This window comes from Mauremys reevesii, linkage group 3 (assembly GCF_016161935.1).
Source record: "Mauremys reevesii isolate NIE-2019 linkage group 3, ASM1616193v1, whole genome shotgun sequence".
NCBI lineage: Eukaryota > Metazoa > Chordata > Testudines > Geoemydidae > Mauremys > Mauremys reevesii.
The window spans coordinates 54244647-54258558 of NC_052625.1; the positions used below are offsets into that span (position 1 = coordinate 54244647).

Below are 13912 nucleotides of genomic sequence, written 5' to 3' on the forward strand. Positions count from 1 at the left end.
AGGGGGGAGCCAGGAGTAAGAGGCTGGGGCCGGGGGGGGGGGGTTGGCTAAGGAGCAGAGAATCCCAGGGACAGTCAGGACACAGGGAGGGGGCAGAGGTTGGGGGCGGTCAGGGGACAGGGAATGGGAGGGGTTGGATTGTGGGTGTTCCGGGGATCTGTCAGGACTCAGTGGGGGTGGATAGGGGTCAGGGCAGTCAGGGGACAGGGAGCAGGGGTGGGGTCACGGGGTGGTAGTTGGGGGTGGGGGTCTCTGGGGGACGGTGAGGGGACAAGGAGCAGGATGTGTCAGGGATTCTGAGCAGGGCAGGCAGTCAGGGGCAGGAAGTGGGTGGGGGTCGGATAGGGGGCAGGGCCAGGTTGTTTGGGAGGCACAGCCTTCCCTACCCTAAAGCTCATTCAGGCTTGCAGAAGAGCCAAGCTGTTAGCTTTTCCATTAGGGCTACCATCCCTTTCACTTCTCAAATGCCAAATTATAGTCTATATTTAATTTCAGTGCCATAGGGAGATTCATGTCAGGGGAGGGTAGCTTTATTTAAAATTAGCCACTGGGGGAGGGATCACATGAGAACAGCAATATCCTGCCCAACCCTACCAGGGGAGACCCCTCTCCCCTGCATTCCCTGAGGCTTCAGAGGGGTTAATTCAGTGGTTCTCAAACTTTTGTCCTGGTGACCCTTTCACATAGCAAACCTCTGAGTGTGACCCCAACCCCAACCCCTTATAAATTGAAAACACTTTTTTATATATTTAATACTATTATAAATGCTGGAGGCAAAGCGGGGTTTGAGGTAGAGGCTGACAGCTTGCGACCCTCAGTAATAACCTCGTGACCCCCTGAGCGGTCCTGACCCCCAGTTTGAGAACCCCTGGGTTAATTTAATTTTAGCACTCTGTGTCCATTCACATGCATATGCTATTTTGAGCATTTCAGTTTTCACAACATAGGCTCATCCCAGATTCTGGAACAAGCTCAAATGCTCAGTTTGTGGAGTATGTACATAAGCTGTACTAAAGACAAACCCACAGTAACCGTCTTCAGTTTGTGAGGGACCCTATGGAGCCAGTTTCTAGGAAACAGCTAAATGCATGGAGGTTAAGTCCATTAATGGCTGTTAGCCAGGATGGGTAAGGAATGGTGTCCCCAGCCTCTGTTTGTCAGAGGGTGGAGATGGATGGCAGGAGAGAGATCACTTGATCATTACCTGTTAGGTTCACTCCCTCTGAGACACTTGGCATTGGCCATTGTCAGTACACAGGATACTGGGATGGATGGACCTTTGGTTTGACCCAGTATGGCTGTTCTTATGTTCTAACCTAAATGAACCCAAAGTTATGGAGACAGATATGAGTCAAGGAAGCCAGCAGAGTATCAGAAACCTGGAAAAATCTCTGCCTAGATGGGCTCAGGTGTTTGGTTACAAGCTGAGGTGGTTCAAAAGTTTTGGATTTTTTTAAGCAGAATTTTTTTATTGTTTCTTTAAACAACCAAACGCACCAAGCAGCAAATATTTAGCCACACACTTCTGAAATCCCAAATCGTGTTCAGGTTTTGGCAGACTTATTTCAGCTTTTCAATTAAAAAAAAAACACAACAAAATTTGAATGAAAGCAGACGTCCGTGATTTTTTTCTGCTTTTTAAAAACCCCTAGTTTTCAATCCAAAAAAAGTTTTGATGGAAAATATTTGTCCAACCATTTTAATGAGCTTTAGTGCCTTTTAGCACTAGCTGATGCTGAGAACCAGTGATACTTTGTAAAGAAGTTTTCTCAAAACTGAGTTTGTGCTCAGATGTGGAAGGTTTATTTTTCCCAGGGCCGCCCGTCGGGGGGAGCAAGTGGGGAAATTTGCCCTGGGCCCCGCAGCGGCCCCCATGAGAATATAGTATTGCAATTTTTTTTATGGAAGAGGCCCCCGAAATTGCTTTGCCCCAGGCCCCCTGAATCCTCTGGGCTGCCCTGGAGATAACCTGTTCAACCAATGTAAAAAGAGTGCTACTACACAATGGGAAACAATCTACTTGCTACATGTATTGTCAGAAATGGACACATTTTGCCAGTTGGTGTGGCCATAGACAGCATTCACCAATGACTGCATCGCTTCCAGATATACTAGATTACACCGTAGCCCTAAAAACTTCTGATTAAGTAAGAGCCCACCTAATAGCCATCAGAGCCTTTCACACACCCCCATACAGGGCTATTCCATCTTTAGCCTCCCAACCACAGGATGGTTCCTCAAAGAGCTTGGAAACCTCTACCCAGTGGTCCAACATCCATCTCCAATATGGGACCTCAGTCTGGTCCTTAAATGCCTCCCAAGACTGCCCTTTGAACCTCTGGCTTCTTGTTCACTACTCCATATGTTGACAAGACAGCATTCCTGATAGCCATTACGTTGGCATGACAGTTTGGTGAGTTACAGGCCCTGATGGCATATCCCCCTTTTACAGTGTTTTTTAAGGACAAGGTCATGCTTCAACTTCACACCAAATTCTTACCTAAGATCTCTTCTGCATTCCACCTCAGTCAGACAATTCACTTGCCTGTCTTCAACTCCTAAGTGCATCTGGACCCCCAGGATGTAGTACTGCATACCCTGGATGTCAGAAAAACTCTAGCTTTCTATCTAGACAGAACAAAACCCATCAGAAAGACCGAAAAGTTATTCATCTTGATAGCAGACAGATCAAATGGGTTGGCAATCTCTAGCAAGAGACTTTCCAAATGGATTTCACAATGCATTAGCTCCTGTTACTAATCTCACAACATTGAGCCACCCTAGCTCATATGCACTTATTCAACAAGGTCCATTGCCACTTCCACAGCTTTCCATAATAACATACCAATCATCAAAATATGTAAAGCTGCCACTTGGGCTTCTGTGCGTACGTTCTCTGAACATTATGCAATCACCCATGACTCCACTCTGATACAATATTCAGCTCAATTGTACTCTCTGCTGTAGTGGATTCAACTCAGAAGCCCCCTCCACCTTAGAGGGTACTGCTCAGTAGTCACCTAGAGTGAAGCACCCATAGGGGGACACATCTCAAAGAACCACAGTTACTGCACAGAGTGAGTAAACATTTCTTATCCCATCAATAAAAGGATTGTCATTATCTGATTCCTCTTTAGACTTCAGCAGGAGGCCTTCACTGAAGACTAGAGCAAGTCAGCAACAAGAAAACAACAACAGTAAAGGCAATACAAACTAGCCTTATTATGAATGTAAAGATTTAAATCCTAATTACTTTCCTTGGTATCCTCCAAGTTGGGCGAATGTGTGTCATCCATAAGATCCTCAACTGTGGCATATTGACCCCCAAGATCACAGTATCTACAACATTCAGGATGAGTTTCCCCCTCAATACATGGAGCATACATGTAAGTCACTTAATTCAGGTTCTTGAGTGTCATATTCTCCTGCTTGGATTGTGGAATCAGAAAATCAACAGAATTATAGTGATAAAGATTTCCCTACCTACTCAACTGGCGATGTCCCAACCAATCACTCTCCAGTCTGTTCCTCATTTCCTCTGTGAAGATGCTGACTAGGTCCATCACCCCAATCTCCAGCTCAAGGCATGGCTCTTTGATGGTTCCAAAGCTTGGAAATGACTTGTTCCGAGTATGTAAAGGTGATGCTGTTACATAGCAGGAAGCAAACTACTTTCACATATATGTTCAAAGGTGGAAGAGATTCTAACTCTGGTTACTTGAGATGCATTACTTCTACTTCTACATCCTCTCCATTACTACTTGTGTGAGATTACATCCTAGAACTAAAGATGTCAGGATTATCTCTAAATTCCATAAAGGCGCATCTCGCAGTCATCACTGTCTTCCATCGTAAGATAGAAGGTTGTTCCGTTTTTGCTCATCCTTTCACAAGAAGGGTTCTCAAGGGAATGAGTAACCTCTTCCCACAAATCAAATGGCCTACATCGTCATGGGATCTCAACCTTGTCCTCAGGTGCCTTACAAGGCCTCCCTGTGAACCCATGCCCATCAGCTGTCTTCATGAAAACCACATTCCTAGTGTCCATTACTTCTGCTCAGAGAGTGGCAGAGATAGGGGCTCTAATGGCGTACCCTCCCCCATTTATAATCTTTTTCAAAGACAAGGTTACACTATGACCACACCCCAAGTTCCTACCAAAAATACCTTCAGATTTCCATATAAACCAGCTTATCCACTTCTGAGTTTTCTTTCCAAAACCACACTGGGACAAAAGGGAGGCGACATTACACACACGATGTCAGGAGAGCACTAGTCTTCTATTTGGATAGGACTAAGTCCTTCAGGAAAGCTCCCAGACTATTTCTCTCCATTGCAGACAGATCTAAGGGATCCTCAATCGCTAAACAAAGATTCTCTACATGGATATCAGACTGCATTACCTATTGCTATCGTTCTCACAACATTCAGATTCCTCCTAGAGGATGAACGCACTCCAGATCTCTCTCCACTTCCATAGGCTTCCTCAAAAACATTCTGGTCACAGAAATGTGCAGAGCAGTGACTTGAACATCTGCTCATACATTTGCTGAACATTATGCAGAATCAATGTCCAATGCCATATTTGGCTCCACTGTCTTATCCTCAATTCTAGACTCAATTCCTAAGCCCCACTCCTCCATTGGGGCACTGCTGCAGAGTCACCTGCAGTGGAGCACCTATCGGGACACTACTTGAAGAAGATAAGGGTTACTCACCTTGTGCAGTACAAGATGTGTGTCCCTGTGGGTGCTCCACTAGTGCCCTCCTCCAGACTGCTTTGGAGTTCTTACCAATGAGCTCTGCAATAGAGAAGGAACTGGGAATGATTCACCTGCAAAGCACTATATAGCCCTGATGCAGGGCATATGACGGGGAGAGAGCAGAATCAAATGGACACTGCTACCTAAAATCTCTGATCTGAGGCACAGGAAGTGTGAATACACCTACAGTAGCACATCAATAGGGACACACATCTTGAAGATCTACAGTTACAAGATGAGTCAACTTTTATTTATTTTAATCTGTTTTTATAGTTAGTATACAGCTAGTAGGGTGCTCTTGAAGGATTCACATATATCATGAGGTTCTGATGATGATAAAGCTTTTGATACAGTCTCCCACAGTATTCTTGCCAGCAAGTTAAAGAAGCATGGGCTGGATGAATGGACTATAAGGTGGATAGAAAGCTGGCTAGATCATCAGGCTCAATGGATAGAGATCAATGGCTCCATGTCTAGTTGGCAGACGGTATCAAGCGGAGTGCCCAAAGGGTCAGTCCTGAGGCCATTTTTGTTCAATAACTTCATTAATGATCTGGAGGATGGCGTGGATTGCACCCTCAGCAAGTTTGCAGATGACACTAAACTGGGAAAAGTGGTAGATACGCTGGAGGGTAGGGATAGGATACAGAAGTACCTAGACAAATTAGAGGGTTAGGCCAAAAGAAATCTGGTGAGGTTCAACACGGAAAAATGCAGAGTCCTGCAGTTAGGATGGAAGAATCCCATGCACTGCTACAGACTAGAGACCGAGTGGTTAGGCAGCAGTTCTGTAGAAAAGGACCTAGGGGTTACAGTGGACAAGAAACTGGATATGAGTCAACAGCGTGCCCTTGTTGCCAAGAAGGCTAACAGCATGTTGGGCTGTATAAGTAGGAGCATTGCCAGCAGATCGAGGGACGTGATCATTCCCCTCTATTCATCATTGGTGAAGCCTCATCTGGAGAACTGTTGTCCAGTTTTGGGCCCCACACTACAAGACGGATGTGAAAAAATTGGAAAGAGTCCAGCGGAGGGCAACAAAAATGATGAGGAGGTTGGAGCATATGATTTATGAGGAGGGGCTGAGGGAACTGGGATTATTTAGTCTGCAGAAGAGAAGAATGACATGGGATTTGATAGCTACTTTCAACTACCTGAAAGGGGGTTCCAAAGAGAATGAATCTAGACTGTTCTCAGTGGTAGCAAATGACAGAACAAGTAGTAGTGGTCTCAAGTTGCAGTGGGAGGAGGTGTAGGTTGGATATTAGGAAAAACTTTTTCACTAGGAGGGTGGTGAAGCACTGGACTGGGTTACCTAGGGAGGTGGTGGAATCTCCTTCCTTAGAGGTTTTTTCAGGTTAGGTTTGACAAAGCCCTGGCTGGGATGATTTAGTTGGGGATTGGACCTGCTTTGAGCAGGGAGTTGGATTAGATGACCTCCTGAGATCCCTTCCAACCCTGATATTCTATGATTCTATGATAACATAATCACAAGAGTCAAATTAAAGTAACAATAGTAATGCTTAACTTCAATCTTTTGCTCCAAAGGTTTCCATACAGATGTTGGGGATGCTTCTGGCAAACCAAGAAGAGATTCCTTGGCAAGCAATATGTTATCTTACTGGAGAGGTAGTTTATGGAGGTCGTGTGACTGACCACTGGGACCGTCGTTGCTTGCTCAGCATTCTGAACAATTTCTATAGCCCTGTTGTATTGCAGGAGGGTTTCGCTTACTCTAGTGATGGGGTAAGAAAAATATTTTTTCTCTCACTATTCTCAAGTGTTGTAATAAGTTGTACCTTTATATTGCATATTTAAAATATTTTCAGCCTTATAAATTACTGAACTTCAGATTATGGGCATCCAAATCTAAATTTTGAATGGCAATTAATTGTTAAGTATCAGAGGGGTAGCCGTGTTAGTCTGGTTCTGTAGAAGCAGCAAAGAATCCTGTGGCACCTTATAGACTAACAGATGTTTTGTAGCATGAGCTTTCGTGGGTGAACACCCACTTCTTCGGATGCAAGCAGTGGAAATTTCCAGGGGCAGGTGTGTATATATAAGCAAGCAAGAAGCAAGCTAGAGATAACGAGGTTAGATCAATCAGGGAGGATGGGGCCCTGTTCCAGCAGCTGAGGTGTGAAAACCAAGGGAGGAGAAACTGGTTCTGTAATTGGCAAGCCATTCACAGTCTTTGTTTAGTCCTAAACTGATGGTGTTAAATTTGCAGATGAACTGGAGCTCAGCAGTTTCTCTCTGGAGTCTGCTATTGTGTGGCCAGGGAGGTTGAAGTGTTCTCCTACAGGTTTTTGTATATTGCCATTCCTACTGTCTGATTTGTGTCCATTTATCCTTTTCCTTAGAGACTGTCCAGTTTGGCCGATGTACATAGCAGAGGGGCATTGCTGGCATATGATGGCATATATTACATTGGTGGACGTGCAGGTGAATGAACCGGTGATGGTGTGGCTGATCTGGTTAGGTCCTGTGATGGTGTTGCTGGTGTAGATATGTGGGCAGAATTGGCATCGAGGTTTGTTGCATGGGTTGGTTCCTGAGCTAGAGTTACTATGGTGCGGTGTGCAGTTGCTGGTGAGAATATGCTTCAGGTTGGCAGGTTGTCTGTGGGCGAGGACTGGCCTGCCACCCAAGGCCTGTGAAAGTGTGGGATCATTCTCCAGGATGGGTTGTAGATCCCTGATGATGCGTTGGAGGGGTTTGAGCTGGGGACTGTATGTGATGGCCAGTGGAGTCCTGTTGGTTTCTTTCTTGGGCTTGTCTTGCAGTAGGAGGCTTCTGGGTACACATCTGGCTCTGTTGATCTGTTTCCTTATTTCCTCATGTGGGTACTGTAGTCTTGAGAATGCTTGGTGGAGATTTTCTAAGTGTTGGTCTCTGTCTGCGGGGTTAGAGCAGATACGGTTGTACCTCAGTGCTTGGCTGTAGACAATGGATCTTGTGGTGTGCCCGGGATGGAAGCTGGAGGCATGAAGGTAGGCATAGCGGTCGGTAGGTTTTCGGTATAGGGTGGTGTTAATGTGACCACCACTTATTTGCACCGTGGTGTCTAGGAAGTGGACCTCCCGTGTAGATAGGTCCAGGCTGAGGTTGATGGAGGGGTGGAAGCTGTTGAAATCATGGTGGAATTTTTCCAGAGTCTCCTTCCCATGGGTCCAGATGATGAAGATGTCATCAATGTAGCGTAGTTTAATTGTTAAACTTTACTATGTTTAATTGTTAAACTTTACTATGGCACAGAAGGCTCTTGTCATTCAGATTAAAGTTATATACATGCATCTGTATGTATTTTTTTGAAACAGTTGGTGAAATATAGTATATTTAGCTGCGTTGATCTGAATTACATTGGCACACTTTGATTACCATACTTGTATGAATTTTTGTAACTAAAATAAGAGCTCAAGGTGCATCTCTATGGTCAAAATGCACCCCTGTCATTTTATGTAGTTGCATGTAACTGACTTAGTGGCAAACTTCTGGAAATGGGCAACAGAAGGATTTATTTGCACACTGTTAGCTCCTGCTTTGCTATGGTACCAATAACAAAATGACTCCCCTCGTTTTTTTAAAAATCATGTGGCGTGATGTTTAACTACAATGGGGTATTGAAAAATGGCACAATGTGGTAGTGAGATTACAATCACACTTTAAAATACATTATAATGTCTCCATTTAGTAGTCAGATAGATGCACCAGGATATGAAATGGCATTTGATCCTTTTAAGACCCTCTAGCTAAGCAGGGATACAGGCACTGACTCAGAAACAGTTACCCCTGAGGAGCATGAGAATTTATTGTAAGTAGAGATTAAACTAAAACCTGATTATAGCAAAACCAATGTAGAATTTTTAAGAAAAAAATTGATTCTTCAAGGGCTTCTGTGAATTCCCATTTAGGAGAGCTAACACCTCTAGCATGAAGCTGCAGAATGATAGAAAAGAGTTATGTCCATTAGGGAGTGCAGGAGCACTCTTGTGCTAGGATATCATCGGCTCCATTGATGGGAGGCTGCATCCCCCTGACCATCTCAGTTCCTTAGCCACCAAGAGCTAAATGGAACTATCTGTTGTGTCTGCAAGCTAGTTAGAAGAAGCTGTTTTCTTCTATTATTGGTTATTTAGAGAGTGAATGATTGGGGTAATTTGCCTTGGATTATTCCCAAGGCAATGTCAGGTCCCAAATTTGGTAGGGGATTCAAAAGGTATGCAAACTTCTCAGCCCTCGTTCCTGAGACTGACGCACATGTTCAGTGTCTAGTGTGCCAGGGAGAGGCTCATGTAGTGTCACAGTGCATAATTTGGCATGCCTTCACTAGTTGGACAAGGAACAACAGATGGTGCAGGTGCCCTTAGCTTCCTTAAGCTTTAAGCCAGACTGTCCTAGAAGTCCTTCGGGAATTTCAAAGTCTGCCTCTTCTTCCGAGGTCTTCCATTAAATATCCCTTTGCCTCAGCCTTGGTGCTGCACACAATACTAGGCTTGACATCTATCTCCCCAAGACATATCTGCTGGGGCTGAGCTTCCTGCCCAGCATCTCATCACCATAGGCTCTATCAAAACAGACTGCTCCGGCACTGCAGTCTACACTGGTATCAGCATTGGCACTGAAAACTGCCTTGGTGTTCTTAGAATAGACACTGACACTACAAATAAAAGACAAGCTTCCAGATCTCCTCATTGCAGAGAGATGTTTGTTAAAGGTTATAATTTAGAGAAGCTCCCTCATAACAGCATTATGACAGCATTATGGATATAAGAATTTTGAGACATGCCCTGGTGGCAGTGATGGTGAACACAGGGTGTGTGTGTACCATGAACACTCCCAAGTTTTCTACTAAAAGTTTATGCCTTTCTCATTCAGTGGCTTGTTGTTTAATGACCCCTAAGATCATTATATCAAGTCAGAAATGCCAGATGAGAAAGAGACTGCAGTAATTTTTAGGTTAATTCTGTGTTTGAAACTGATAACAGGAAAGAGGAGCACATGGGGCAACAAACAAAGAACAACAAAGGCTTTTATATCTATTTTATTAGCACAATAGTAGTTTGATACATTTAAGAAGGGAAGAAAGCGAAAAATGGATATGTTGCAAACTCCATCCAGTCTGCAATTGTCAGGCAATGTTGCAGAGAAGTGAAAAAAAATTCTGAAAGAGATTTGAATTGTATAGGAGCAGAGATGAAAAGTGATAAAGTGAAATCATCTGTCTTTTTGCATATTGTTGGGGAGGAAGAATTGAATATTTGTAACAACTTTAAGTTTGAAGAAAGCATGAAGTTAAGTAAAATACTGACCAAATTTGAGGAATATTGCATGCCAAAAAGGAATGAAACCATAGGCGCCAGCTCTGGGACTGGAGCACCCACGGGGAAAAAATGGTGGGGTGCTGTGCATCCATCGACAGCTCCCCTATTAGCTCCTCCCCACCTCCGCCAACATCTCCTGCCTGCTGACAGGCCCCACAGATCAGTGCCTCCCCCTCCCTCCCCGCTCCTCCCACATGCCACAATCAGCTGTTTCGTGGCATGCGGGAGGCTGGGGAGGAGGAGCAAGGACATGGCGCACTGGAGGAAGGAGATAAAACTAGGCAGGAAGAGGCGGGTCAGGGGTGGAGCAAGGTCGGGAAGAGGCAGGGCACAGGTGAGGCCTTGGGGGAAGAGGTGGAGTGGGGGCAGGTCCTGGGGCAGTGCACCCACTGGCACTTTAGAAAGTTGGCGCCTGTGAATGAGACCTTTGAGAGAGACATTTTTACATGCACACAAAAAAACTGATGATAGACTAGAGCAATGTGTCACAGAATTAAGGAGGCTTAGTGAGACCTGTGACTTTGGTTAGCTGACAGAGACTCTGGTCAAAGATAGCATTAAAGACAATGTTTTAAGAAAGAGACTGCTCCATAAAGGAGATTTAACTCCAGAAAAATCTCTCCATATATGCAAAGCAGCAGAAACTGAAAGCACATGCCAAAGAGCTGAATTCACTAGAAGGGGTTATTCACACACTAAATACAAAAGAATATAGCCAGAAAAGGTCAGATCAAAAAGTGCAACCACCTACTATGAAAGCGACTGCTGTGGGGCAGAGTGAATACAGATTATGTGGAAAGTGTGGATCACAGCATGGCCCCCAAACAGTGTTTTGCCTTTGGAAGCTCTATCATAAATGCTGCAGATTCCAAATGCAGAAAAGTCAAGAACATGTAGTTGAAGATAACCTGATTGAGGAGTTTTACATAGTTGTGCTGGAATCAAGCAAAACTGATGAGAGGGACTGGATTCTGCCAATGGCAGTGAATGAAACCATTATTCTACTCAACCTGGACGCAGAAGAGCAGGTTAATATTCTGTCTCAACAAGATTATGAGAGACTGACAATAAGACCAAAACTGGGAACAACAAAAATAAAAGTAACTGATTATTCTGGAATAAACATACTAGTGGAGGAGAAGTGCATTCTAGCATCAAATATGAAAACACCACATATAGGCTCCTATTCATTGTAGTACCAAAGGATGTGACCAGTATCTCTTGGTTTAAAGAAGCATTCTGAGCATGACTACACAGTGACTTAGTGCCTGGCAAGTCAGCTTGCTGCACACTAACTCGCCATGTGGACACTGCTACAGTGCACTCCCTCTATAGCTTGTCTGAGATAGGATCCTGTGCAGAGATTTGCAAAGCAGCAACATGGAGTTCGGTTCAAACTTTTACTTAGCACTATTTGTTGGATTTGGCATTGTGTCCTATTGCTTGGTTTGGTAAGCTGGCACTACAGTTCATTTTTGCCTAGAATTCCTCCCCTTCCATCCTCTGATGGGAGCATTTCTTGCTAATCTCCTGTAACGTGGAATGCACAGAAGCCCTCAAAGGAGAAAGAAGGGTTGGTTACTTGTAACTGTTGTTCTTCAAGTGTTGCCTGAGTTCATTCACACTTCCCACCTGCCTTCCTCTCTGCCTCAGAGTGCTTTGTATTGCTGGACTCTGTAGGCTAGGAGAAAGATCTGAGGTGGTCAGGCGGGGGAATATTCTGTTATGAAAAAGCGCATATGCAACCCCCAGCAAACATGGCTTTTTACATAGTTCCCCAGGTCTACACTAGAGGGGCTAGAACCCATGAGTGTGAATGCACAGAGACAACTCTTGAAGCATAATAGTACTAGTAAGGAAAACTTCTCTGCACACTAAGGGTAGCCCCCAGAAGGATCTCTTATATTGCTACCTCTGCCACTCAGAAGTGCTAGGAAAAATCAGGAAAGTTAACTCTGAACAATTGAATTACTAGCAGAACTATCTGAACAACACAGCGAATTACAATTGAATTACTAGCTTAGAACTATCTGAACAACACAGCGACAGCATTAATTTAAAATAGTTTTCGTACTGAATTTTAAAAATAATTAACATATATATAAAAAGCAAAAATACCTGTAAGTTGACATAAGTTTACAGTGCTTGTGGGAGGAGGAGAATACTGAATTCTCTCCATGTCTTGTCCTTTTTTGTTATTTTAAAGGAAGGTGAATTGATTTATTTTATATTAATAGATGATATTTTGGCCCATATATAAACCTTACAAATAAATTATGCTGTTTATTCCTTTGTATGTGTTTGTGTACATGTATGCGTGCATGCATGTATATACATATAGAGAGAAGAATGGGGGAAGGGATATATGCTATTTTTATATAAGCAGTACAGAATGATTTGCACTCACAGAAGAACCCCACCACCACCAACACATGTATAAATGCATGTGTTAATCAGATAACTGCTCAAGCAGAAGGGTATTTGCAATATAATTACATTCTTCTTCAAATTGGCTTTGTGTCTATTCCCACCTGTAAGGAATATCACGCACCACTGACTTTCAGGAATCTTTTAGAAAAGCAGTCCCAGTTGGGACCATATAAGCAACCTTGAAGAAAAGTTACTTGTGTGTAACCCTTTTTGCACTAACCAGCCTTTCATTAAGTAGGGAAATAAAATGTTTGTCATTTATTTTGCAGGTATATCGACCTGTGTCTGCCACAGATAGCTTACAAGACTGTAGAGCCTATTTAGAGTCTCTGCCAGACACTGATTCACCAGAGCTATTTGGAATGCATGCCTGTGCTGGAAGAGCATTCCTGGAATCTCAGGCACAAACCTTTATTGATACCATTGTCAGTATGCAGCCAGGAATCAGCATGGACACCCTGATCATCAGGTCAGTGTTTTAAAAAGAAACTGTTTTGGTGACAGAACAAAGTAGAATCTATTACCTAAGAGAGTTAGGAAGTTATTTGTTATGCTTGCCCACAATTTTAAAGTTTATTTGCATATATTAACTCTGATTTACTGAATGAGTAAAACAAGGGGAGTGAGGTCATATTTTTTTATAGGACCAACTTCTGTTGGTAAGAGAGACAAGCTTTCGAGCTCCACAGAACTCTTCTTCAGGTCTGGGAGAGGTACTCAGGACTTGTCTACACTTAAAACACTGCACTAGCACATCTGTGCCACCACTGCAGCCACTGTAGTGCGTCAGTGAAGACACTACCTATGTCAAAGGGAGGGCTTCTCCTGTCAGTGTAGATAATCCAGCTCCCCGAGAGGTGGCTGCTAGGTCAGTGGGAGAATTCTCTTGTCAACCTAGCACTGTCTAAACCGGGAGTTAGGTTGATTTAACCGCCTCGCTCAGGGGTATGGATTTTTCACACCCTAAGTGACATAGTTATGCCAACCTAATTTCCTAGTGTAGACCAGTGCTTAGGGCATGTCTACACTACAATCTTAAATCAACCTATGTTAGGTTGACTTACAGCCACCTCACTAATTACTACAGTAGCTGATGTCCACACTGCCCTCCTTCTGTCAGTGGTGCGCATTCTCACCAGGAGTGCTTCCACTGACTGAAGAGGGGCAGTGTGGGGGACTGAGAGCCAGGGCTCTCAGCTCCACGTAGCTAACCACCGGGAGCCCAGCTGCCCCCTGGGGCTTCTCACTTCTGGCAGGGAGATCTGCACCTGGAGTCTGGTCAGGTGCCATGCTTCCAGAGGGGAACTGAGAGCCGGGGGGGCAGCCAGATTCCCGACAGGAAGATCCGTGCCTGGAGTCCGGTTGGCTGCCGTGTTCCCAGTGGGGAGCCAAGAG

At 44.1% G+C, this 13912-nt stretch overlaps 1 protein-coding gene across 24 annotated transcripts in view; it reads left to right on the forward strand.

The window, feature by feature from the left end:
- DNAH14 (dynein axonemal heavy chain 14) overlaps window positions 1-13912 on the forward strand; it is a 459746-nt gene that overhangs the window by 418870 nt on the left and 26964 nt on the right. For 23 of the 24 annotated variants that reach the window (XM_039529958.1, XM_039529963.1, XM_039529965.1 and 20 more), the window contains 2 exons: window positions 6312-6509; window positions 12787-12986. In XM_039529958.1, the coding sequence (XP_039385892.1) occupies window positions 6312-6509; window positions 12787-12986 (398 nt within the window). Of the gene's footprint in view, window positions 1-6311; window positions 6510-12786; window positions 12987-13912 lie in introns of those variants that run through there. The other variant, XR_005596106.1, reaches the window with a different exon arrangement.